Source organism: Cnephaeus nilssonii, assembly GCF_951640355.1.
Source record: "Cnephaeus nilssonii genome assembly, chromosome: 9".
In the NCBI taxonomy this organism is placed as follows: Eukaryota; Metazoa; Chordata; class Mammalia; order Chiroptera; family Vespertilionidae; genus Cnephaeus; species Cnephaeus nilssonii.
Genome location: NC_137080.1, coordinates 22,554,257 through 22,580,883, shown reverse-complemented (window position 1 = coordinate 22,580,883; position 26,627 = coordinate 22,554,257). Strand labels below are relative to the sequence as shown.

General features: G+C 39.8%; 1 protein-coding gene across 2 annotated transcripts in view; it reads right to left on the bottom strand.

Annotated features, from left to right (window-relative positions):
* LOC307105635 (TATA box-binding protein-like 1) overlaps positions 1 to 24,394 on the bottom strand; it is a 28,182-nt gene extending 3,788 nt beyond the window's left edge. Inside the window, exons 1-4 of one of the 2 annotated variants that reach the window (XM_079781496.1) lie at positions 24,127 to 24,394; positions 3,569 to 3,641; positions 1,025 to 1,107; positions 805 to 868 (exon numbers count right to left, since the gene is read on the bottom strand). In XM_079781496.1, coding sequence (XP_079637622.1) covers positions 805 to 868; positions 1,025 to 1,107; positions 3,569 to 3,641; positions 24,127 to 24,248 — 342 coding nt within the window. In that variant the 5' untranslated portion in view covers positions 24,249 to 24,394. Of the gene's footprint in view, positions 1 to 804; positions 869 to 1,024; positions 1,108 to 3,568; positions 3,748 to 24,126 lie in introns of both variants that reach the window. The other variant, XM_079781495.1, reaches the window with a different exon arrangement.
* Between the last annotated feature and the right edge of the window lie 2,233 nt (positions 24,395 to 26,627).

Below are 26,627 nucleotides of genomic sequence, written 5' to 3'. Positions count from 1 at the left end.
TAATATGTATTAATTTTATGCCTTTACACAATTATATTTGATGAGGTTACCCTGCCAGCGATGGTCACTGTATAAGTGTGAGAATCTGCCAACCAGTGTGTACATGTCAACAGGGTCCTGCAGCTCTCAGCACATCCTGATATATATATATACACACTACTCTTGGGATGATCAGAAATATGTGGGTTTTTTGGTAGTTGTTTTTTGGGGGGGAGAGAGAGGTGGGGCATGTTAAAGGTGAAAAAAACTTAAAAGAGTTAAAAAGGTAGTTAAGAAGTGGCGGGCGGAGACCAGTGGATCCTGCGACTGTGGAGGGCGAGCATTTGTAGCATTTTATCTTGTCTACACATGGGGGACTGAGGAGTTTGAGAAATCCAGGAGGAAGAATCCAGCCACCTATGAAAATGACAAATGAGCAACTCGTATGGAGGATGGTTCCCTGTCTCTGAAAGACCCTCCTCAGGGAGAGGAGTCTACATTATATAGTGTCTTGAAGACACAATAAGCTTCTTATGGGCTGAAAATAAATAAATAAATAAATAAGGTAGTTAACTTGTAAGAAAACAAGCCGGTGTCTCTCTATAAGAAGTATCTGAAAAAAAGTCAGAATCCTTTAAAAACATGCACGTGGACAAATTTTGCTACTAACTTTTTATATTGAAGAACAGTATAAAAACCTTAGAAAAAGGTCAATCATGAGAGTAGTTTCTGTCGTGATTTCTTTAGTCTACTAAATTCAATGTTTTAACTTTATAATAGTAAATCCTTGAATATTTGCAGTTTGATACATTTTGAAAAGGTTACCTGAAAACCTAGTTTCTGCAGACTGCGGGCTAGACGTCTGGCACCAAATTTAGCTTCTTCTTCACTATGGTTTTAGGGGAAAAAAATAAGATTGTTATATAGGAAATCAATTTTATACTGAGGAACATGACAAACGGTACATATGATTTTGTTCCTAAGTCTACAAATGTTCCTTCCATGAGGGGTAAGTCAAAAAATTAAAAACCCAAGTAAAATTTACCTTGTTGCTCCAGTGCAAATAATTTTTCCTGAGGACCAAATTGTAGCTGTAATTCTAGGTTTTCTAAGTTTCATTAATACTTTCTGAAAAAAAAAGTACATAATAAGGATTAATTTTCATATACAGAGTGAACAAAAGTAGGCTTACAGTTGTGAGTATGCGAAAGTTATTCTTAATAATTATTAATTATTGTATAATTTTTCATCCAAACAACTATAAACATTCTTTGCCCCACCCTGTATGCTTCTGTTCTGTGGCTATTTTAATGTTTAAATACTATTCCAAGCTTACCCATGATCAAAATAACTGTTCCCTACATCATCCACCCATTCTGAAATCAAGTACCATACTGAACAAAAGAATGTATTAATCCAAAATGACAATTAATTAAAAAATACATGGACTGTATAAATCTCTCACTTATACTTAAAACCAATGAACTACCAAGTATTGTAAACATTTCTTCTCTCATTCCACTCCAGTCACATAACAACAATTTATAATTTGCATGGATCCTCAAATATTGGAAATTTGTTCACATCTCATGAGCTGTGCAGAAGCTGTTATTTTCAACTGGAATATTTTTCCTTCATATTTTTATTTCATTCAAGTTTCTCACCAGATGTCACCTCCACAGAGAGGCCTTCCCTGACTCTTCCACCAAAACACCCATTCCTTTATTGCTCTGCTTTCTTCAGCTTCATGGTATCCATCACTACTTGACATTGACTTACAGTTAAAATGCCTATTACATATTCTAGTTCTATATGCAAATTTTGAATGCAGGAGAAAAGTTGGAGCTAGAGATATAATTTTAGATATGAAAGCATTTAAAGCTATGGGTATGAATAAAATTATTTACAGAGTGAGTATAAATAGGTAAAGAACTAAGATCCAAGATAATATGTGAATTTAAGTTTTCATTGCAACTTTTCATTTATGGAAATATTTATCATATGCCCATTCTGTGTAAGAGATAAATGTTTACTGAATAATGTAGCACATAAATGAATAGATATTTCTCCTTAAAACTCTTGTTTACAGTCTGAGGTCTTCCTTTTCTCTGCTATATGCCATATTATCAAACTAGAAAGTTATTAAATCTGGGAAGACAAAAATTAACGAAGACACAAAGTAAAATCTGAGCTAAAATAAGTATAAAATTTCCAACAGAAGTGGCTGGGAAACATTAGACTGAGTTTATTCTACGTTTGTCTTTCACCACCAGCTTGTCCATCAACTCAGCCTTTTCAGTTAACGTTCCTAGGAAAAATTACTTCCCTGCCATATGGTATATTAAAAGTTTCAAAGTAGCATTAGCAAACTTTTTAGCAAACATATTTATTCCTTTTTTTTAAAATAAAGATGGCATTATTGAACTTGAAAATCCTTAATTGCGGGTCATTGAAAATTTTAATTCATCTTCACTTAGTTTCTAGCACTAAGGACTAATAATATTTTTCCTAAGTATACTGGCATCTAATTTTTAGAGCTTAAATAAAGCCTTCAGATACATTCTTAATTTTCATAAAAAATATATGATATATAATCTCATCATTCTTTGGTTTATAAAAGCCAAATGAACACCCACTGTCATGTATGTTAATCTCAAAACACTAAGGTTAAAAAAACAAGTTAACAGCTTTTATTTTCAATATTATTGGTTTTACAAAAACTACAATTTAGAATGTACAGGGTAGGATATGAACCATATTTTCAGCAATTTGCTACTGAAAGAATACCAACTATCTTGGCTAATTAAAGAGGGCTATGACAACATGCTACAAAATTTACAATCTGACTTTCTCTATTCTAGGACACCATTCAAATATAATTATCTATATATATAAAAGCCTAAGCAACTGGCCAACTGGCCGGTAGCTATGACACGCACTGATCACCAGGGGGGCAGACACTCAATGCAGGAGCAGAAACCACAGGCATGGAAACATGGGACAGACTAATGAATTTCAGAGGGAAGCGGGGAGGGAGAAGGCAGGAAGAGATTAACCAAAGATCTTATGTGTACCGGTGGGGTCCCTCGGCCTGGCCTGCGGGGATCAGGCTGAAACCGGCTCTCCGACTTCCCTTGAGGAGTCCTAGATTGTGAGAAGGCGGAGGCCAGGCCGAAGAACCTCACTGTGCACAAATCGTGCACTGGGCCTCTAGTATTTAAATAAATATACACGTAAAGTATAAAAGTCGCCTTTTTCAGTCAAAAGAAATTGAGAGAACAGTATAAAATGTCTAGTAGCCAATGAGTTCTTTGGTAAGACTTGGAGATAAGTATCTCCAAAAGCTGCTACTTCATGAGAAAAGGAGCCACTTCTACAGGGCTCACTATTGTATCCAGCACAACTAGCACATGGTAAGGTGCTCATAAACTATCTATAGCAGTGGTCGCCAATCTTTCGGACCTCATGGACCACCAGTGGTCCACACGGACCACCAGCTGGCGACGGCTGCTCTAGAGAATAAACACATTTTAGTACATCATTCCTAGTACTATACAATTAGCATACATACCAAAATTCAGATACTTACTCCAACATCACGCTTATAAATTACATTTGCTCCTTCCAAAGCAATCTTCCTTAAGTTCAAATGGCATCTTGTTCTAAAAACACAGACTACATTTGTAATTAAAATGTCCAATGCAACATCACTGTCTGCATCCATTGGGGTAGTTTAAAAACTTAGCTTCCCACCACGAAGATCACATCCTGGGAAACAAAATAAAATAAAGTAATTAAACTTTAATGTCTTCTGAATTTTTCACAAATAAACTTGAAAATTAAAATGCAAAAAAATCTATACTATTTATTTTTAAATGTTACTCAAATCAAGTCATGTCCCTTATATTCCCCACTAAAAGTGCCAATTTTAAAAGATATCTTTAAAATCTAACTTTCATTCCTTAAATTTAATAAGTAACTTTTACACGCCAGGAGGCTGCCAAACTTATCTCCTGCTACTGGCCTATACAACCACTGTGTTCCAGGTGTATCACGGTTATGGCAATTCTCCAAACACGCCAAGCTGAAGGGCTGCACTTTGTGGTTCCAACATCTAATCATTAATGGCACTATAACCCATCTCACATTTGCTAGGGCTATAAAAAGTCTGACCTATTTTTCACTTATTTCAAGTAAATGACTTAATTAAGTTTAAAGAAGCAGAAATATTATTTATAACACATAAACAAATGGTTCTCATTTACCAGTCATTCATTCATTATTCCCCCACTGAACACCTAGACATTGAGGATACTGGAGAAAAAAGGTGAATGAGACCAAGCCTTTTGTCCTCAAGGAGCTCACAGACGTGTGTGTGTGTGTGTGTGTGTGTGTGTGTGTGTGTGTGGTATGTAGGAAGGCGCTCTAACAAGTAGTTAGCACAATACTATTTTTATTGAGATCACAATCTTCCAAAATACATATCATTTTAAAACTACTGACAGGAGCATTACCATAAACAAACAAAATGAGCCCTAGCTTGTACTATGAGCCCTAGCTTGTATTATGCAAAAGACCTATATTCCAGCTAAAAAAATTTTCTTTGACTGGGTTTCCACATCTTAAATAAATAAGTAATGATGACTCACCTTACCTAATTTACAAAGAGAAAATCAGGAAATGGCAACAGATATAAATTATTATGTGACTAAATCAATGAAGATGCCAAGTGTCCAAATAAAGAAAATTCAATTTTGTTTTCCTGCCTTCCACTATACTAGAACCCAGCAACAAGCCAGACCAAGACTTCGGCACCTCCACAGGACCAGACTGCATCCAATTCTGTGTGTCAATTGTTCCTCAACTTCATTGTATTTTCTCACTCTTATGTTCCCTACAATCTGCTTACTTTCTCATTTTTCTGTTCTTTGTGTGTGTTTAAGCAAACTCAAATGATTTTTATGTATAAGGTGTGGGGTAGGGGTGGCAGTTACCCTTATTAATAGCTATATAGATTAATAAGCAGAGGACAGAGGCAGTTATCAATACTGATCTTAAGCAGCAGGCTCAATGTCTGAATAATCAATTACTAGTTATGACAACGTGGGCAAGTTATGCAGTCACTCTGTGCCTTGGTTTTCTCAGATGTGACATGTAATAAGGATGGTGCCCATGAGATAGTACTGGGGGATTATATAAAATGTATGAAAAGTACTTAGCACATATATCTTGGAAATAATAACATAAAACCAAAAGTGATTATGGATAAAATGAGTTCAAATCAACTGGCAGAACAGAAGTTTCTTAGCATCACTTCCCATGATTACATTATAACTGCGAGGTAGAGGCTCCAAGTTGTTCACCCCAACATCCACTCCATCCTTCCTTCACAAGGAACAGAACCCAGCTGTCTAGCCACATACATTGTGGCAGAAATAAAATACTACACATTTCAGGCTCCCAGGCAACAGGTACAGCCAAAAAGTCACATGACTCTGGGACTCTGTCAATAAAATGTAAAATGAAATAGTTTTGTCTCTTTTGGAAAGTGTGCTTAAAGGGACCGATCTAAGCCAGCAAAAAATCAGTTTGCCTTTCTGCCCGTCTTCATACTTGCGGCCTGGAGTCTGGATGTGAGAGGGGGAGCTCAAGGAGCCATTTGGGATCATGAGACTCTGGGTAATAAAACTCCTTATTTTCCCTGTACTTCCTAATTCCAGATGTCATGAATATGAGAGAAAATCTATTTCTATTAAGACCCTCATACTGGATTTCCGATGTATGCAGCCAAACCTAATCCTAATTGACACACATCCCATGAGAATAAGCTACAAAAAACACTATTTAAGGAGAAATTACATATAAAGAAACTATGTCAAATTTACTGCTTCACACAGATTTTTTTTTACATCAAACAGGCTAAAACAAATTCACTTAGATCTACTTCTCTGAGTATTAAGTTAGTAAACTAAGAAGAAAATTCAAGGACAATATGTAGGGTAAAAATAAGTCAAGATAGAAGGGGTAAAGCAAACCTTTGTGAATGCAAAGAAGCCTTAAACTTAAAAACAGATGATTATTTTTATACTGCAGCAACTTAAATTCTAAAGATGAGGTCACACACATAGTTCATCATAAGTATGTACTTAGATGTTTAAACAGTCAAAATGTTAACAATTATTGTACTCAGAGAGTTGGCATCTGAATGATTTTAAAACTTTTTTCTTCTCTTGCTTTGTAGTCTAGATTTATCTTTTTAAAAACAACAAATATATATTAGATTTACTATAAGAAAAATAAAGTTAATTCCATTTTTATTTAAATATAGTTACCAGTTATTTTTCCACTGCCCACGGTCTAATATGAAGACATGGTTTAATCAGGTGTTTTTTCTTGTTTCTGAAGTAAATACCTAGTATGAGTTCAAATATATCCTTCTAATAAGAAGCAAAGTTCAAAACTGTAGCTGTCCTAACTTCAGAAAATGTTATATTTCTAGCTTTCATTAAAATGCACTGTAGAGTTGAAGCAACTTCTTATTCGATCCATGATTTTACAGACAATAAATAATACATTGTTCTTTAGGTCCTCTGACTTTCTAGTGGTATTTAAAAACTTTCCTTCAGCACCTGAAACCTTAAGCAACACCTGGAAAACACTGCCACCTCCTGGCTTTTAAGACAAATTGCACTTAAGACTTTTAAATTCCACACCAGAAAAGATGCTTCTGAAAGGCCATAATAAACACCATGATAAAAACAAAACAGAAATTACTCTAAGATATAACTAAAAGCAAAACAAATAACCCTAAAGAAACTAGTATACAAAAAGTAGATTCTAGCTACTTTACGTGTATTCAAGTTGCATATGAAGATACTGAGGGAGGGGCCTAAAAGGTTTAACCACAAAATTAGCATCCGTGATTTAAGAAATGGCTGAGGGGAAGGCTGGATATAGACTAATTTGCAAACACAACATGAACGCACTTGTTCCCCTAGGGATCATTCTTTTCTAAAAGTAAGACATGGCATTTAAACAGACTCTTCTTTGTAAAGCTCCCAAAATAGCAGACTAGAAAACAGTTTGTATGGTGACTCCAACCAATTACTATACTTGACAGTCTCCCAACACATGCCTGTGACCAAGATGGAAAAAATAAAACATTTTGCCTTTGAGAAAGAAGGTGTTCTTTTGCACCTGTTTAACAGTACAGCATATACCTTACTTTTCTGGAAATTGGTAATAATATCACTGTACCCTCCCAGCGTGCTTCTAAGACTTCAATTTAATTACCTATGTCAAACACATAGTACATACACACACCTCGTTTATTAAATGGCAGCTATTACTGTTTGATAGATTCACATAGTTAAATACTGTAACCAAATAGTAGTATTTAATGAATTGGTACAAAACTTGAGAACAATCACATTACCAGACAGAGAAAACTGAGGTCTTAATAGGTCAGGCAGGAGTCAGCAAACGATAGCCAAAGGGCTAGCGCTTGTTCTATAAAAAAGGTTTTATTGAAACAACCATGCTCATGTTGTTACATAATGACTATGGCACCTTTGAGCAGTTCTGACAAAGACCAAATGACCTACAAGTCTAAAATAGTTACAATCTGGTCTTTTAAGAAGGTAAGTGTAAAAAGAGAGAGGAGAGGGGAAGGGAGGGGAGGGGGGGAGGGGAGGGGAGGCGAGGGGAGGGGAGGGGAGGAAAGAAAGGTAAAGAAAGCGGGGAGGGAGGTAGGGCTAAATAATTAACCAACAGGAAGGGTAATAAGTCTTCTATTAGGTGGGAGATGAGACTAAATGGTTTCTAATATCCCATCTAATTCTAAAGTTCCCAATTCTAACAGTTTGATGAAGACACACTTAGACAAAATTTAGAAATTATATACTAAATTTTTATTTTAATTCTGGAGCTATTATGTTAGTTTAGTTAAATCAATATCCCAATTATGAACTCCCACTTACCTTCAACATGCATTTGTGTTCAAAGGGGCAGTAAAGGAAGAAAGTTAGATGCACTAAGGCAGTGGTCGGCAAACTCATTAGTCAACAGAGCAGCAAACCGCGGCTCGCAAGCTGCATGTGGCTCGTGAACCGCAGTTTGCCGACCACTGTACTAAGGGGGGACAGCAGACAGTGAACAAAATTGCAAAACCTTTCACTTGTTTGGCAGGGTAACATTCTGTCATGAGGACATGTTTTCAGGCATGACCCAAGAGCTTATACTTCAGGAACCAGTCCTTGGGGTTGGCATTTTTATTTTCTAACCACATGAAAAAAAGTCAATAATAATATGCTTCTTCACAAAAACCCTTGTATTTCCCAAGGAAAGGATGATATATTATACCAACATCTATATATATATAAAAGGCTAATATGCCAAGTGTCCTCATGGGAGTTCGACTGGAAGTTTGATCACTCACTATGACATGCACTGACCACCAGGGGGTGGCGCAGAAAGAAGAAAGGCCCTGGCTGGCAGCCAGAAGGCCCCAATCGGCCCTGATCACCAGCCAGGCCTAGGGACCCTACCAGTGCACAAATTTTGTGCACCGGGCCTCTAGTATAATATAAAACATTTAACAAATCCTATATAATAAAAAGATGATATGCAAATTAACCCTCACGCCCTCACAAGATGGCTGCCTGCAACCAGGCCATCAGGAGGGTTAGTGAGGGACGACCAAACGACTGAACAAGCGGGCTGCGTGGGGTGACCAGGCCAGCAGGGGGTTTAGTGAGGGACGACCAAATGACTGAACAAGCAGGCTGCGTGGGGCAACCAGGCTGGCGAGCGGGCTGTGAGGGGTGACCAGGCCGGCAGGGGGGGCAGTTGGGGGCGACCAGGTCGGCAAGGGGGGGGACAGTTGGGGGCGATCAAGCCAGCGGGGGGCGGGGGAAGTTAGGAACAAACAGGCTGGCATGGGGGGCAGTTAGAGGAGATCAGGCCGGCACGCAGAGGCAGTGAAGGGCAATCAGGCCGGCATGGGGGGCAGTTATGGGCGACCAGGCAGGCGAGCGATTAGGAGCCAGGATTGTGAGAGGGATGTCCCAGATTGGAGAGGGTGCAGGCTGGGCTGAGGAGACCCCCCACCTCCCGTGCATGAATTTCGTGCACTGGGCCTCTAGTGCTTAAATAAGAGCAAAAGTATTTGATGTACAAAATCTTCATCACATTATGTTAAACAGAAAGTTAAACTATGTTCACTACATGTCTCCAACTACTGTATCTCTGACTCACTCTTAATACCAATTCTGAAGACTGGTAAGCATGTGAATAACTTGCATCAAAATAAAGTGTTACACTTTTTAAAAATCCTTATTAAGAAAACTACAAAAAATGTTAATGGAAGTTAATTATCAATAATAACTCTGAGGGTCGCCAGCAACTATCTATTTTTAAAAATAGTAAAGAGCAGTATATTTTATGCTTCAGTCGATAAAAATATTTGTAATTGTGCCTAAAAGGGGGTGAAGAAAATGTAAATGATACTGACTTTTCTGAATAGATGTTAAGGAAAGAGAAGTCGGTGGTTTACATTCTCATGAAGAAGTTCCAATTAAAGGAGAATGAAAATTTGGTAAGTTAAACTTAATACTTAGTTAATTTAAACCTATATTCATCTCATATTGATAATGTTTAAACAGCAGCCTTCTTAAAAATTTCAGGCCAACCAGCATGGTTCAGTAGAGCATCAACCTTTGAACCAGGAGGTCATGGTTCGATTCCCAGTTAGGGCACATGCCTGGATTGCAGGCTAAAGATCCCTGGTGGGAGATGTGCCAGAGGCAGCCAATCAATGACTTCTCTCTCATTATTGATGCTTTTATCTCTCTCTCCCTCTCTGAAATCAGTAAAAATATATTCTTTTTAAAAAGAATTCCACTATTTCAGAATGTACTACAGTGTATCTCTAATGGAATAAAACTTGGATGTTGAAGATGTGGATCCTAATGGAAGGTACATGTCAGCTGTGAACTATTCCTACCCTCACTTGTAAAATGCAAACCCCATTTCCTCACCACATAATTGTTTTAACAGAATAATAAGCACCTCACAAATTAAAAATGCTCTATTAAAATAATGTCATATTAGTCAGTGCTAACATTAATATTAATCTGAACCAATGTCTAATTACAGATAACAAGAAAAGAACTATATTTTACTGAATATAATCTAAAATTTGGGGATTCAAATATCAAGCATATCAAGTCCTTATGTAAAAACAAAATTTGGACAGATTTAGTATTTCAAATTAATGTCTTGATGTATGGCTTTTAAAGAAGATAGCATGCCATTTTCTGGTTACATAAGAAATACTCAAAGAAAAAAAGTCACCCATCATCCTACCACAGTGATAATTACTAATATTTTTCTATGCTTATATTGACACATGTTTTGAGGCTGCTAAATCCACATATTTATCTGTGCATATTAAACAAGACTGGGTTCATATGTATATGCTGTCATATCTAGTCAACAAAGGACTTTGTAAAAACCTTTGACAACCTGAGATATAAAAATCAGCAATATTAAATTGATTAATTTTCTTTGAATGCGAAAGAGGTTTAACTTTTCAAATATTACTACTATTTATTATGTTAACTGTCTCATATCCTTTGTTCATTTTCCTTCTGAGATTTCTTACTGATTTATAAAGGCTCTTCCATGTAAAGAAATATTAGTATTTTGCCTGCTTATGCTATTCTTTTGCTAAAAATGATCTATCCCCACTTGTACACCTGGCTAACTCCCACTAGTTCTATAGCTCAGCATCACCCTCATCCAATCAATTCTATAACAATGAACTGGAAATCTAAGCATTCGTGGCGCGCTAGGGGGTGGAGGTCCAGCAGTAAACAAGACCTGGTGAAAGGAATAGCAGATGCTCTCAGCTCTGAGGTGAGTTAAAAGTATAAACTGTTCGACCCTGAAGGAGGGCCAGCATGGCTAGAGTGGGAAGAGTGAATGGGAAATTGGCATAAGATCAGCCTGGAAATGCAGGGAGGGGTCAAATCATAACTTCTAGACCATGTTAAAACTTTTCATATTTATCCCAAGAGCACGGTGAACTAAAAGAAAAGCAAAAGATGACATAATGTTTTTAAAAAATATCAGTGCCACTTTTGTAACAGGAGAATGGGCAGAACACTCAGTCAGGGTCTACAGTGCAGCAGTCCCGGGAGAGATGACTGTAGCCGGCTGATGACAGGGTGAAGGAAAATGGAAAGAAGCAGAGAGAAGAGAGACATTTTCTGGAGACAGAGTGAACAGAGCTTTGAGACTGACTCAAGGAAGAGGGAGCATGACTCTAGGTTTGTGGTCCAAGACACTATTGGCTAGAACAGAAACACTGGAGGAGAGCAGGTTTGCAGGGGAGATGGCAAACAGAGGAGGGGTACGGATTCTGTTTTAGACATGAGGAACTGAAGGAAATTGTGAGACATCCAAGAGGAGAGACAGAAAAATCAGATAAGAGTTCATTGCTCAGGATAAGTCTAGGTCTAGATTGGAGGTGAAAATTTGGAAACCCCAGTATAGAAGGTAATTAAAACCACGATGGGTAAAATAAGAAATCAAAGGGACTAAGACATCTGATACCCAAGACTAAGGCATAGTATCCCTCCTCGGAGTCCATTACCATGTTGCTATGCATACTACTATCACTGCATTTTCCCACAATCTAGTGAATGTTTCTATTTATATATGTTTCCTTGGTTGACAATAATCTTTCCAGATGTATGATCAAATCTTACTTATTTCTGTACCTTAGCCTTGGCATAGTTCTCAAGGCACGAGCGCGCACGCGCGCGCGCGCGCGCGCACACACACACCCACACACACACACATATTTAAGAGCTCAGACTCTGGGGCAGATTACTTGGGTTAAATCCAGACTCTACCATGTTATCAGTCATATGACCCTGGGTAAGTTACTTAATGCTTCTGTGCCTCAATGTCCTCACCAGCAAAATAAGGCAGATAACATTACCCATCACAGTGTTGTAAACATTGAAATTGCAAAGCCCATAACATAGTACTTACACATGGTAATATGCATTCAAATTTAACTATTCTCATTGTTACTATTATTACTCTCCTTCCTTCATTCTTTCATGGTTAGAGAAATGTTCAAAAATAAAAAGGAGCCCTAGCTGGTTTGGCTTAGTGGATAGAGCGTCAGTCTGGGGACTGACGGGTCCCAGGTTCAATTCCGGCGAAGGGCACATGCCCGGATTGTGGGCTCGGTCCCCAGTAGGGGGCGTGCAGGAGGCAGTTGATCAATGATTCTCTCTCATCATTGGTGTTTCTATCTCTCTCTCCCTCTCCCTTCCTCTCTGAAATCAATAAAGAAATATTTTTTCTTTTTTTAAAAAAATATTCTTTATTGATTTTTTACAGAGAGGAAGGGAGAAGGATAGAAAGTTAGAAACATCGATGAGAGAGAAACATTGATCAGCTGCCACCTGCACACCCCCCACCGGGGATGTGCCCACAACCAAGGTACATGCCCTTGACCAGAATTGAACCTGGGACCCTTCAGTCTGCAGGCCAACGCTCCATCCACTGAGCCAAACTGTTTAGGGCAGTGGTCGGCAAACTGCGGCTCGAGAGCCGCGGTTTGCCGCTCTGTTGACTAATGAGTTTGCCGACCACTGACCTAGACTCTCGATTCCAATAATTACAGGCTGTTGTTGTTCCTTGTGATTAAGCCCCTATCCCAGTAGTAGGCAAACTCATTAGTCAACAGAGCGGCAAACCGCGGCTCACGAGCTGCAGTTTGCCGACCACTGGGTTAGGGCAATAAAGAAATATATTTAAAAATATAAAATAAAAAGGATTTCGTTATTCACTGTGATCCTTAACCTTTGGAGCACAAAAGCAGATCATGTTCTTTCAAGTCTAAAAGCAAGGGGTAAAAGTAAAGAATAAAATTTTGATGTATCTGATAATGAAATTGGTATTTTAAAAATAACTAAATTTAACAGTGAATTAAAAAAAAATCTCCAGTAACAAAATCATTTCAAACAAACAAACAAACAAAAAAGTTGTTGGTTTGGATTATTAAATTGCAACAAAACTGTTCATCGTATTCTTTTCATTTAAAGTGTTTATCATGTTCATTTCTCCACAGATCTTACATATATCTCTATTTTCCCATATTATGGGTGATCATTTAGAAAACTAGGAAGTTTATCTTTTTCTAGAGAATCTTGATATTTGTCCCAAGTTACTGATAAATAACCACAATTTGTGAGACTAATTTAGCCATTACGCTAATGCTAATAAAACAGCATCCTTTTATAAAGATTATTTTCTTTCCAAGTGTAAATATTAATTCACTAGATAGCTCACAAACCGAATAAACCCTCTCTCAGCCTCTGGTTGGTGTCAGGGTTGGCATGCATAAAGTTCAAACTTCTCTGTATTCTGATTTTTATTTCAAAAGTGTGAATGCAGGGGTCCTAACTGGTTTGGCTCAGTGGATAGAGCATCAGCCTGGGACTGAAGCATCCTGGGTTCGATTCCGGTCAAGGGCACATGCCCAGGTTGCAGGCTGGATCCCCAGTAGGGGGCATGCAGGAGGCAGCCGATCAATTATTCTCTCTCATCATTGATGTTTCTACCTCTCTCTCCCTCTCCCTTCATCTCTGAAATGAATAATATATATATATTTTAAACAGAGTATGAATGCAGGGCTCAAACTTGAACTGCTGACAGCTCATCAAAAACTTAAGAGAAAGCACTGCAAGGTGAAAACATAACAGTGAAATTTCCTATTTTGACAGTTTCCTTTCAACTGTTTTTATAGGTTTACCTTACAAAATGCCTGTGTTGATGTAGGCAACCTGTTAGAGGTCTATGCCATTTATGACTGCCATGTTAAGAAAAGGAAGGTAAGCCTGACTGGTGTCGCTCAATGGTTGAACAGCGACTATGAACCAAGAAGTCACTGTTCAATTCCCCATCAGGGCACATGCCAGAGTTGCGGGCTTGATCCCCAGTGAGGGGGGAGGGTGCAGGAAGCAGCCAATCAATGTTTCTCTCTCTATCCCTCTTCCTTCCTCTTTTTCTAAAAAAAGTAAAAAATATTTTAAAAAAGAAAGAAAAGGAATGTAAGATTATGAAATTAGCTTCTTTGAAAAATAGTGTATAGAGTTCAACTTATTTTAGTTAAGTTTTTACTATTTGGTAAAAAATGTAACATAAATAAAAGCAAACAGGACTACAGAATAAATACACTTTCCATATATAAGCACGATTAAGAATTTCTGGTTTCACACAGAACTGGTCAGATTTTAAAATGATAAAAATGGAGAACTTGGCTAAAGATCAGAAGAAAGCCATAAATTATTTTATATTGGAAACTAAGTTCTATGAGAAAGACTAAAAGACAATGATTTAAAAGTAGCACAATAGTAAACTGAGTAATTAAATAACAACATACAACTAAAAGAACACATAACAAGAGTGGTAAGGAAGTATTCTGATTGGAACATTGGTTCTTAACAAGAAGTTGAAACAAACAAAAAACTATGAAGAGGCTCAACCCCCAAAGCATTGATTAACTAAGGTTTGTAGGGCCCTGAATTTTTAAAACATTTCCAAGTTGTTTCTAATGGGCACCTGGTTAAGAACCACTGGGCTGAAACACCATACCACAACAAGTCAAAAGAACAGAATTTTCCTTTCAGTAAATAAATCCTTAAAAGGAGCTATAGCCACATATCAGGACTATTTATCAAGATTTCTGCACACTGTTTACCATGTATTGATTGTTTCCTTAACTCAGATTCATGCACTGTATCATCACAATCTGCCTTTGGCCTCTGCATGACATAAAACGTTACCAATGAATGGCTCTTGGCTTAATCCAAAGTCACAGTTGAAACTCTTTCCTACTCGACCTCTCCAGGGCATAACCGGGAACCCCTGATTCCCAAAATTCTCCCTCTGGCACCACCCCACCCTTGGCTTGGCTTCAGAGGCACCTTTCTTCTTAAATTCTCCTCCTAGCTCAGATACTTTACCATCTACTCCTTAAATCAGAAGTTCTTAACTAAATTCCATTTCAGGCCTGACAGCTCAACAATAGGTTCCAGGGTGAGAAGCCCTTGAAACTATATGGACACACAAATTTAAATGTGGCACCTGAGGAGGCCATTGTTTTTTTCATATTCTCAAGAGAGTTTAAGACCCCTGAAGTTTACGATCACCAGATACCAGTAAATCCTTTTCTTCATTCAACTTTCAGGCTTCAATTGCTATACATGAGTTTATGGCTCCTACCATCAATGCTGACCTATCAGAGATCAGAACTCATATTCCTAACTGCCGATGAGGCATATTCATTGAATTAACAAATCCAAAATTAATCCCCTCAGAAATACTTGCTGTCCCTTGATTCTTAATTTTAATGGAGCTATCATCCAACACTTAACACATCTGAGTCAGACATTTCAGAACCATCCCTCATCTCTTTATTCTCCTATACCGTTAACTTCTGATTTGGCTTCTTTTCTGCATCCAAAGCATCAGTGTTTTATTTTAGGCTTTCACATGTCATTACGCTAGTCTTAATGGAACTCTCCGCTTTCCATCTCCACAATCTGGTCCATCCACCAAAGAGGCAACCAGAATTATCTTCCTGACTGTGCCACATCCTGCTTAAAGACACATCTCTTGGCTCTCTCATAGGGACAAAACAGACTCTAACTTGCTTTGTTATAAATTCAGTGAGCTTCACGTTTCCAAATACACCTTTGTAACCTTTTCTTTCAGTACACTTGAGCAGTTTGAAGTTACCAATCCTCTTGCAATAGCAGATCCTTTTCTGAGTTTATATCTGCGTAGGATGCCCTTCCCCACTCCTTCAATTAAATTACTACTCATAATTGCATTCATTTAGACTACAACTAATGTGGCTAGACACTGGGAATATAGCTCAGAACAAAATAGTCAGGGCAGGGACCCTCGTGGAAGTTGTATCCCAGTAGAAGAAACATACAACAAATAGAGAAGTAATTAAAATAGAGAAAGTGACCTAAGAAAGTAAGATGTCACAAAAGAAACTTTAGGAGAATGATCCTGGAAGGCCTCTTAACTTCCTCAAAGATGAGAAATTCTTCTTACAGTTAGATCTTGAAGGATAAAGAGCCAGGCAATATAAAAAACTGAGAGAAAAGACCCCAAAAGCAGAGGGCACAGCAAATGCAAAGGTACTGTTATAACTGTCTCATGATCCTTGAAGAGAACTGTTTAATAAAAATGTGTTTCTTTAAAATTTGTTTTAACAAGGGGCACTTGGTCATCAACTCAATAGTTATGCATTAAATGAATACTTTAAGAGCAATTAAAAGAAAGAATCATTGGGGTGGGGAAACAGTGGGAAGTATAGACACTTTTCACTATAATAATAATCTCCATAGGCCCAAACCACTCAAGCTCTCCAACAATACCCTATTATTTCCTTAACAGAGGCCCGATGTGTGAAATCCATGCAAGATTAGGCCTTCCTTCCCCTGGATGCCCGCAACTGCTTCCCTCTGGCACTCTGGACCCGGATAGCTTCGCTCACAGCCCTGGCTTCGTCCAGAAAGTAGTCCGGAAGGATGTCCGGCTGTCCGGTCTAATTAGCATATTACGCTTTTAATATTATAGATTTCACTTTTTGGTATGTTCTGCTTAGCACATGTTATTATTGGCTTTAGTTCAGACCCCCAAATCCTGAAGGGCAACTGTGTTCCAGGAGCTTTGACAAATACAGAAATATAATACATTTCTGATGTAAGGAAAGAATTTAATTAACACACACACACACACACACACACACACACATTTGATACGTATTTCCTTTCCCCTCCTCTAAGAGTTTTGCTCTCCATTTCTCCCCAAGGGTCCTAACTCATCCATATGCTAAGTTCATTCCATGATAGCTGGTTATAGACTGGCCACCTATCTGTTACTTTAAGCACAGCAACCATCCAATTACACAGGGTTTGATAAAACTATTACTCATCTCTTTACAAAGTGAGGGTGAGAATACAACGTAAGATAAATTAAGAATATAAGACACTTGAAACTCTTCCAACTTAACAGGCCCAAACAAAAAGCCTAGAAAGAGTAAATTAAAAGACACATAATCTTAATGCACATACAAATTAACAATTATCCAAGTAATTTTACTCTACGCATTGAAGCAGAATTTTCAAGATTACTGGCTAGCCAAAGGTTTTCTCTGCCAAATTGATCTAAAGATTTACAACAGCAATATGCTGCTGAGAAAATGATAACACTATTAATACAGCTTTTTGTCAGTTATGAACTGTTAAGATATGTCACATCACTTACCTCAGGCTCCCGCTATCACCACCACCAAAAAAGAGTAGAGAACTGAGTTAAGAAATCTAGTGTGCCTTTGAGATTAGCATACAAAATTTGTGTTGAGGAAGGTTTAATGAATTGGGTCTGTCTTCAACATGGCTGTGTTTCCTACAACCACCTAACCTGCCAGCAGTGGAGATGCTGGGATGTGGTCAATCCATGAGCAATGATAGGATGCTCATTCCAACTTCACTAGATTGCACCTGACACAAGAAACTGGAGATATCCAAGAAGCATGCTGTAGCCATAAGCAGGTCAGAAAAAAGGCTTTGTGCTTCAACAAAAGTATCTGGTAAACTGTAAAGAATGAGTTAGTTCTTGGTCCACAAGTTTCAGGTTCACCACGAATCTTAGCTGAGGTTCAGACGATTGTTTCTATAAATATTGACCATAGTAAAAAACAAAATACCCATCTTCATATTTGCACTTTTCGGTTACATAGTGGCTTTATTAGCTTTATATCTGAAGGATAGCAACACCTGTCCCTGAAACAGTGTGGTGAAAAGAACACTAGGGAAACATTAACAATGTGTTAGATCTTTATCTCAAAACAGAAGGCTTTATTATGGACAATAGTATTGACACCTTGGAGACGTGTTCTCCTAAAAAACCCTAAGAGTGTGTGTGTGTGTGTGTGTGAGAGAGAGAGAGAGAAAGAGAGAGAGAGAGAGAGAGAGAGAGAGAGAGAGAGAGAGAGAGAGAGAGAGAGAGAGAGAGAGAGAGAGAGAGAGAGAGAGAGAGAGAGAGAGAGGAAGCCATAATCATTTATTTCCTGGATTATCTGTATTTGTTAGATCCAGAATCTATGATGGCTATGGGAATAATATTAACAATATCACATCAATACTAAATCTATTCTGGCTAACGCAGTTATTACTTAATAAATCAACAGTATCAAAGTAGACATTACTCTCTTTAAACAGAAAAGCAAATCCACACTCTAAATACAAGCATATTTGCCAATCTTCTTTCGGGAGAGGTATAAAGATCAACTAAAACCAATAAAAACAGCAAAATATGGGAGGAATTATAAAACTTTACCCCTGTACATTTAAAGCAAAATATACTTTTAATAACATATTTTATATACATTTCTATAACACATATTTTATATAAATATTATTTCAACTAAAAACCAAGACCTGGATAGGAGCCAAAATAGAAAAGAGTTTGCAATTCATTGTATTTTAGCATAATTATTTATTTTCTAGTCAGCAGTTTCAAATGTACATACTAAAACTAAACTATAATATTTTGACTTAACTTTAAAATTAACCATTTCAGTGGCAGCCTAAAAAAGCTATAGTCATCAAGTTATTCCCCTGGCTAAGTAGCTCAGCATTTGGTGTTAGTCTTACCATAAACAAGTAATTTTGCAATTTCATGCAGTCATTCTCGAGCCACTTGAATTATTGGAGCCTGGCAGCAGTGTCAGCTCCTGCTAAAGTTACAAGGTAGCCACTATCTAGAACATTTATAGTGACACAGAAAACTCAAGTTAAATGGCTTGACAATGATACCAAGTTTCAAGTTTACCATCATTTAAGGTTATACAAGTAAAAAATAGTGTCTTCTAAAGAAAGACTAATTCTGCTAAATGAAACCATTGGAATCTATTGCTTTTATTCAGAAGTACCATACAGCTAAACAAGCAGTCAAGTCCACAGGGAAATAGCATTTCAATAGCTTCAACACAGAGCCAGACAAGGCTTTGTTGGCCTTCCTTTTCCAAGAAACAGAGATGTCTCTTTTTACTTAGTCCATCTGCCATAAGTGATAACCAGATGCCTGTGTGACAATTCAAAATTAAAACAAGTGCTTCCCCCGCTACCAAAGTCTAAGAGTAGAGATGAGTGGAATAGTCAGTGCTCACAAAGAATTTCAATGCTTTAATAGAAAGCCTCCAAATCAAAGAAACAAAGCATTCAAGCGATCTAATGGTTCACCTTTAATGTACTACCAAGTACCACTGCTTCCAGCACCAAGGGATACTTTTTCATCTAACTATGCTGAGCATTGTTCCAAGCATTACACTTAGTAACTTACTCAAGGCCATATTAAGCAGCATCGCCACCATCCTGAATACAAGCAGGCTGTATTCAGAGTCCATACTCTTAAACTCTACACTAATTCTAAGAAAGCATAACTAATTTTGATCAAAACTGTTCTGTCTCAATGAAAATAGTTGTAATTTATCAGGAGGAGAAAGAGTAACACCATTTAATTAATAAAACAATATTTTACTTCTTTTTAAAAAGTTGTGAGTTAAAAAACAAAAGCATACCATGGACCGATGTCTATAGACGGATGTTTATGGTGCTAAACACAAAGTACTAAAGTCATCCATACATGTCCCAAGAAAACTGTCCTTAACACACAATGGGATTTTCAGTATTCTTTCTTGATGGATAAATATTGCATGGTCTAAGTCACCAGGCAAACTTTTGTGCTGCATTTTTGGGGGTGAAATTTAAAAGTCTCATTATTGACTCCTACATGAATTCTGATTTGAACAATCCCAGAGTTCACCTCTGTGTGTGTTTTCTTGAACATTTTACAGTATCCCCAGAAGTCTACTTCCAGTATAAAACTAGCCATTGAAGCAAATTCACCCTTTAGTCAAAAGATAAAACCAGATGTATACAATTTCTGACATGACCTGATTCCTTTAGAATAATGACATACTTCTGAAATGTTGCTTTTCCACAGTCACACACACACACACACACACCATCTCTCTTCTAAATAAAAGGTTGATTGTTACTAAGTGGCCTAAAAGACATCAGATATGTATATAATTTCACCCTTTTGAAATTTCTCAAACTGGGAGTCTTGTGACAAGAACAAATACTGTATCTATTCAAGGCAATAAACCATTATTATTACTACTACTATTATTATTTATTTACTTATTTATTTTGAGAGAGAGAGAAATATCAATGTGAGAGAGAAACATCGATTGATCAGCTGCCTACCTCAACCATCCCTACCAAGGATGGAACCTGCAACCTGGGTATGTGGCCTGACCAGGAATCAAACCTGCCACCTTTTGGTTTTATGGAAGTATGCTCCAACTAACTGAGCCACACTGGCCAGGGCAGTAAACCATTATTTTTATTGTTTGAATTGGTTAAAAAAACAAAAACTCTAATCATGTTCAAGAAATGTTTGCTGCTTATAACTAGCAGCTAGTATAAAAAGTTGACATTTTAAGGATCAAGAATTAGACTACTAATTAGATTAGATGCCTAAAAGTTGCCCTCATCCACTAGATTAACTCCCTGAAGTAAAATAAAAATATATCCTTCTATTAACATTAATCTTCAAATACACACACACACACACACACACACACACACACACACACGCATGAATACGCAACATGATGACAAGTCATAGTCCTAAACCTCAGGAAACTTCTAATTTAGCAGGTATGGATGAAATCCATACACCAGTAACTATAGCTCCAAGCAGTATGTAATAAAGGATTTAAAATTCAAAAATTTTGTCTGTCATATTTTGGTGTCCATGCATGTCATTTCTCTGCTATCTACAAGTGCAAAAAAGGCACCAGAAGAGAAACACTTTTCATGCAGCTTTGCACACCTGATGTGGCATCAGGTTTATAAAAGGTGCAACAAGTATGGGTATAAATTACAGTAAACCTTTATTTATTATTTCAAAAGTCACAATATAGCTAAATTTTCAAAACACTAGAGGTTTTAGCTCAGACACTATGGAAACATTCTACTATACATTATTCTAAAATCCATTTAAACTTTATTTTTCATAGCAATAACTTCTTCACATGGTCTATGATGCAACAGAATGAAATGAATCACCAGGTTATTACCGGCCTACTTCACCTAAAACAGCACTGATACCCACTCAACTGTATTATACAATATTTGCTGATTTTAAAATGTGTCAAATCCATAAGAAATAACACTCTCCAAAAATATTCAGCTATGTGTTTTATATGTATTTCTTCTACTTTATAACAAATTCTATATAGGTATACATCCACAAAAATTTTCCACATGAAGAAAAATTTTGGGGAATCACCTCAATTGTCCCCCTAATCTGGCAAAATGTAATTTTGGTCTAACATTCAGGTGCATAATGATCAGAAAAGACTGATGTTAAAAGTTTTTTAGATTAAGAATTAGGAAAATCTAAGGTTCAATAAATAACCCAAATCTTTAAAAAAAAAAGTGACTATGTCTACAATCATAGTATTACTTCTGAACTTCTAAAACACCTTCTATTCTAAAAATTTAAATATTTTTCATGGCTTATCTCCATACAATCTTTTGATTCTCAGCATAAGGCTCTTACCTGTTGTACTGCACAACCAACAGCTATTCAGAAAGAATACAGAACATCTGACATGACCACTCCAATTCTCCAAATAAAGGGGAGGGACACAGAAGGAAAATGCAACAGACAAAGTGCCATTAATGAAAAGAATATACAGACCAAGGACATGATGACAACTTCCTAAGAAACAGAAATAATACTAATAGCCTAAAAAATCCTATTTTTTATTAGGACACAAGTAAGGTGAGGAAAAAAGACACCAAATGTTGGAAGTGTTGCAGCAGAGAGCAGGGAAAGCAAAAATTGGATTGTGAATAAAGGTGGAAAGGAGGGCTTGACGCCCCACTCAAATATAGAAGGAACAAAGGCAACAGCTAAGAGGTCCAGGTGAACTGAGTGTGATGGCAGCCTTGACACGGAGGACTGAATTCACCGTCTCGTATACACTAGGAAAATTCTGGGGCTGACCATCCAACAGCCTCAAGTGTGATCATCTCCCAGCACAGCCTTCACAGAAGAACAGCTATCTGAAAAGACTAGAGGCCCGGCGCATGAAATTCGTGTGTGGGTACAGTTCCTAGGCCTGGCCTGCGATCAGGGCCATCTTCCCCAGCTGCCTGCAGCCGGCCCTGTCCCCTGCCGCCACGCACCCCCAGTTCCCCATCGCCATCAGGTGATCGGAGCCTGCCGGCTGAGGAAAGGAGCCAAGAGGTGGTCAGTGCACCTCATGGTGACTGGTCCAGCGGTCGTTCTGCCGTTGGGGTCTATTTGCATATTACCCTTTTACTATATAGATTATGCAACAGTCCATTCATTAACCTAAAGATGACAATATCAGGCTTTTCTTCTTGGCATCTTAAAATGCAATTTTAAATTTCCCAGTGTTTTGTACTTCCCATCTTGGTTAAAGGAAACTGCCCACCTTTTTACACAGGAAAGTCCTTTAACAAGGGACACTGAACTTCTATTACATGAAAAAGCCTGAGTATTCCGGCATCAAATTCAAGAACACACAGTAGATCATTACAGTTTCTGGGGCTCATTTCGAGGGCAGAGAGTACAAAAAGAGAGGGCTGGACATAAGGATGACACCTTTTTGTTTAAGAAGTCAGGCTTAGCAAAAAAGGTGGGGGACAAACGGAAGCTGTGCTTGACATAATTGCTTCTGTGACCTATCAGTTTTATTCTCATCCTTAATCTTCAAGTGTCTGTAAAGAGCTTTGTTCCCATTGAACACAAAAATGGTATTACTGTGGTACGTATATGTGGCCTTTTCAGTATGCCATAGGAAAATCTCCTTCGCTGACCTAGAATAGTTTTGGAAAGTATAAAACCTTTAAATAGTTAGTGATGTAAGGCTGAAAGAGGCAGCATAAACCTGTAAGTACCAGTATTTCACTGGCCCTATGAAACAGTAATTCTTTAAACAAGAGAGCGATAAAAGCCTCTTCTCAATTGGAATTAACTGACCATCTCCTTAAACTTTCAAAGAAACTGCAGATTATAGCCAAACCGCCTTCTATTTCTTTTTCAATTTCCCCAGAGAATCTGCCATTGTTGCTTCACACAGAAATCACACCAAGCTCGTTTCCTTTTCTTTTCTTGAGCCGATTTTAAGGCACCGTTCTTCACGCTCACACACAAGCCCCCGCTGGTGAACTGGCAGTGCCGCGGGGGAGCTGCAGGTGACAGATGCAGCCACGGAGCTCACAGATGTGGACTGGCTGCAGCCGGAGCCTTGTTGCAAGGCACACACCGACACAACCCGCAGATGCACATCTCAGCAGAGGAGAGTTTTAAAAACCGTCACTACCAACTGCATTTACTTTTAGGATTCTTCCTGTTATCAAGCGCTTACCCCAATCCCTCTTGTCCCGGCTCAGCCCTACCCACAATTCATTCTCTCTTCCTCAGTTTCTAGATCCTTCTTCACATCTTTTGGCTAACAAAAATAACAGCAATAAAGCGGGTCTCTCGACGCAGAGGAGATCTGGGAGCCCTCCGGCCGCGGCGGAGGCCACTCAAGTTCTCTGGGAAACAGCGCACCCTCAGCATCTTTGCACGACCCTTCCCCGGGTGAGGGCTGCACACCGACCGACAGGGAATCTCCGGCTCCCGTCTGCCCCAGGGGTGGCGAGCACGAGAAAGAAACACCTCTTTTCTTCTCCGACACCCCGTTGGAAGACGCTCCCCGGCAGCGACGCCCCACCCTCCACCTCGCCGTCCCCCAACGAGATCCCCAAAGGTCCCCCCCCCGGTCCTAAGAACCCGACCCTCCCTGGACTCCCGGAGCCGTTTCCCAACCTGAGCGACCCGCCCCCGCACACCCCGCTCGCAGCCCGGCTCCGGCCCCGCATACCCCGCCCCGCGCCCGCACCCGCACTCAGGCCGCCCGCTCCCCGCCCCGAGGGGCGCCTCCGGGGTTACCGTGGGAAGAGGGGGCGGCGGCAGAGGACGCGGCGGCAGCGCGGATGCCGGTGGCGTCGGACGCGAAGGATAAGCTGGAGGACGAGGAGGAGGAGGATGCGGGCGCGCTCTCCAGTCTCCATGGAACTCCCGCCCCGGCCCGTTGCTAGGAGCCCCCGAGGCACGGGCTCCCTCTTTCGCGCTTTGTTGTTCCGGGTCCGGGGCGGCCGCTGCTTCCCCGCGACAATAAATAGACTAGACGCGGGGGAGCATAGAGACAGCGCTCCGATGCTAGAGCGTCACCGCGCTGGGCTCCCCGCCCCCTCTGTGCCTCGCTAGCCACTCATTTCCGGCTCTCACTGCTCCCGCCACTGTCCCCGCCCTTTAGCTTACTTCCGCTTCCTCCTTCCTGGTCCCGAAGTCCGGCCCCACCTGCCCACGAGATTGTCGAAGTGGGGTAGGGCTTGGGGAGCGGTGCTGTTGCTTAGACTTTTGCTTGAGCCGTTTAAAAAGATTTTGAAAAAAACACTCCGTACCCCTTGTGCATATGTGGCTGATACCTAAACTCAAGTACGTAGTAATTTCTGGTGTAAAGTATAATATTCGTGGACTTAAATGTTGTCGAAACCTTAGAGCTTTCTCGTTAGCTCATTCCATTTCTAGAAAAGGTCCACCATTTAACATAATTAGCAAAGCTAGACTTTAACGACTACATTTTCTAAGACATTTTCTGTCTGGGGGGGGAAAAAAAGTCCTACTTCGCTTTTCCAGTTAAACGTGTTAATTTACGGCGTCGCGTAAAGCTCTCAGTGAAGAATTCTAACCCTGGTCCTACCGGAGAGCGATAGTTGATGGAGGATGGATGGATGGATGGATGGATGGATGGATGGATGGATGGATGGATGGATGGATAGATTAGATAAGAGGGTGGGGGTGGGTGGGTAGATAGGAAGGTCGATAGATGCAGAGATAGGTAGATGATAGGTAGGTAGGCAGATGATTGATAGATGGGTAGGTAGATGGAAGGATGAGCTGGGACCTTAGGTCACACACTGTCTCCTGTCTCTCCGAGGTTCCTTACTTAATTCTGGTTTGCGGTCAGGACCCTGCCGTGGGAGTCGGAGGCTTTTGCGCCGCGTGGCCAGATGCAGGAAGGCTGGGCTGTGGGAGGGGGCCCGGCTGAGGCTGGGACGGGGGTGCGGGGAGGCAGAGGCAGCTCGGGCAGGAGGGCGCTCACGAGGAAGCTGGGCGCCTGGGGACTGAGACCCCTTCGGGGCTCTGCGCCCAAGTAACCAGGAGACGACCCGGGGAACCCCGAGGGGGCACGCTCGCCAGTTTGAACGGCTGCGGTCCGAGGGCGCCCTCGGGACTCGGGGGTTGGGGGGGAGTGGGGTGGCCTGAGAGATGCGGGCGGGAGCGAGACTCGAGTAACGCCCGGAGAGCCAGGCGACGCAGAACCCAGCGGCGCCCGGAGCCCACCCCTGGGCTGCGCGGGCCTCCGGTTTAATAAAAGGCCACGAGGCGGCCTCCTGGGTACCTGGCCTGTGATGGATGTGAATCGTGGATGAAATATGATAATGCCGCTCTCCTTTTGAAAGAGAAGACAGGGGCTGACTTCTGGGAGACTGGGGTATAGGAAAGCATTTGGACATTTCATTCTTCAGGGAGTCTACCAAGATGCCTCTTGATCTTTTGCTTCCCCCTCTGAGTGTTAAGGAAAATATCTGAACACTTAAAAGCTCAGTAGAATTATGGCATTTCCGTTTTGTTTCAATTCCTGTACTAAATTGTTTTTGAATAATAGTAAATAATTACAGCTGGTGTTAGGGAGCGTGAAGAAGGGCTGGATTCGAAAGTAAAGTCTGCGGTAGTGGGGAGACAACTGTTAGGAGGTAACATTTCAGCAGGTCTCTAAAGGGGATGGCGATGGGAGGGGTGTGGATAGTGTTCCAGACAGAGGGAACAGGATATGCTAAGAGTTTGCTGTGCTGGAGTTACTAGCTTAGATAGGGCATCGTGGTCAGAGCAAGAAGAGCAACATGAGAATGAAGTTGGAGAGAAGCTAAGGTCTTGAATATTCAGTGCCTTGTAGATCATAGAAGGGAGCTAGGGTTTTCTTCCAAGTGCTAGCGGACATGAAGGGTTGTGAGCTGTCGGGTATCATGGTCTGATTTATTAAGGAATGAATGGCAGGAGAAAGGCTCTATTCTGGTGACGACTGCAACTGCTGAAAATCAATTTTACAGCAACAGTGACCCAGTTTTAAGATCTTTATGAGGCACCCTCCTTCCAAGGGGCCAGCAGATACCTGATATCAAGCACATCAACTACTTTTGACTCGCTTTTATCATAGATCAGTCAACAATTTGCTTCACTACAATAGTTTCTTGTATTGGAATTGGATTTGGTTTTGCTGCAAACACCATCTACAGACTTGATCACATTCGCCTATACACCATTCCCCTGACAAAGGACTTCACTTCATGAAAGAAGTAAGATAATGAGATAAAGACCATGGGCTC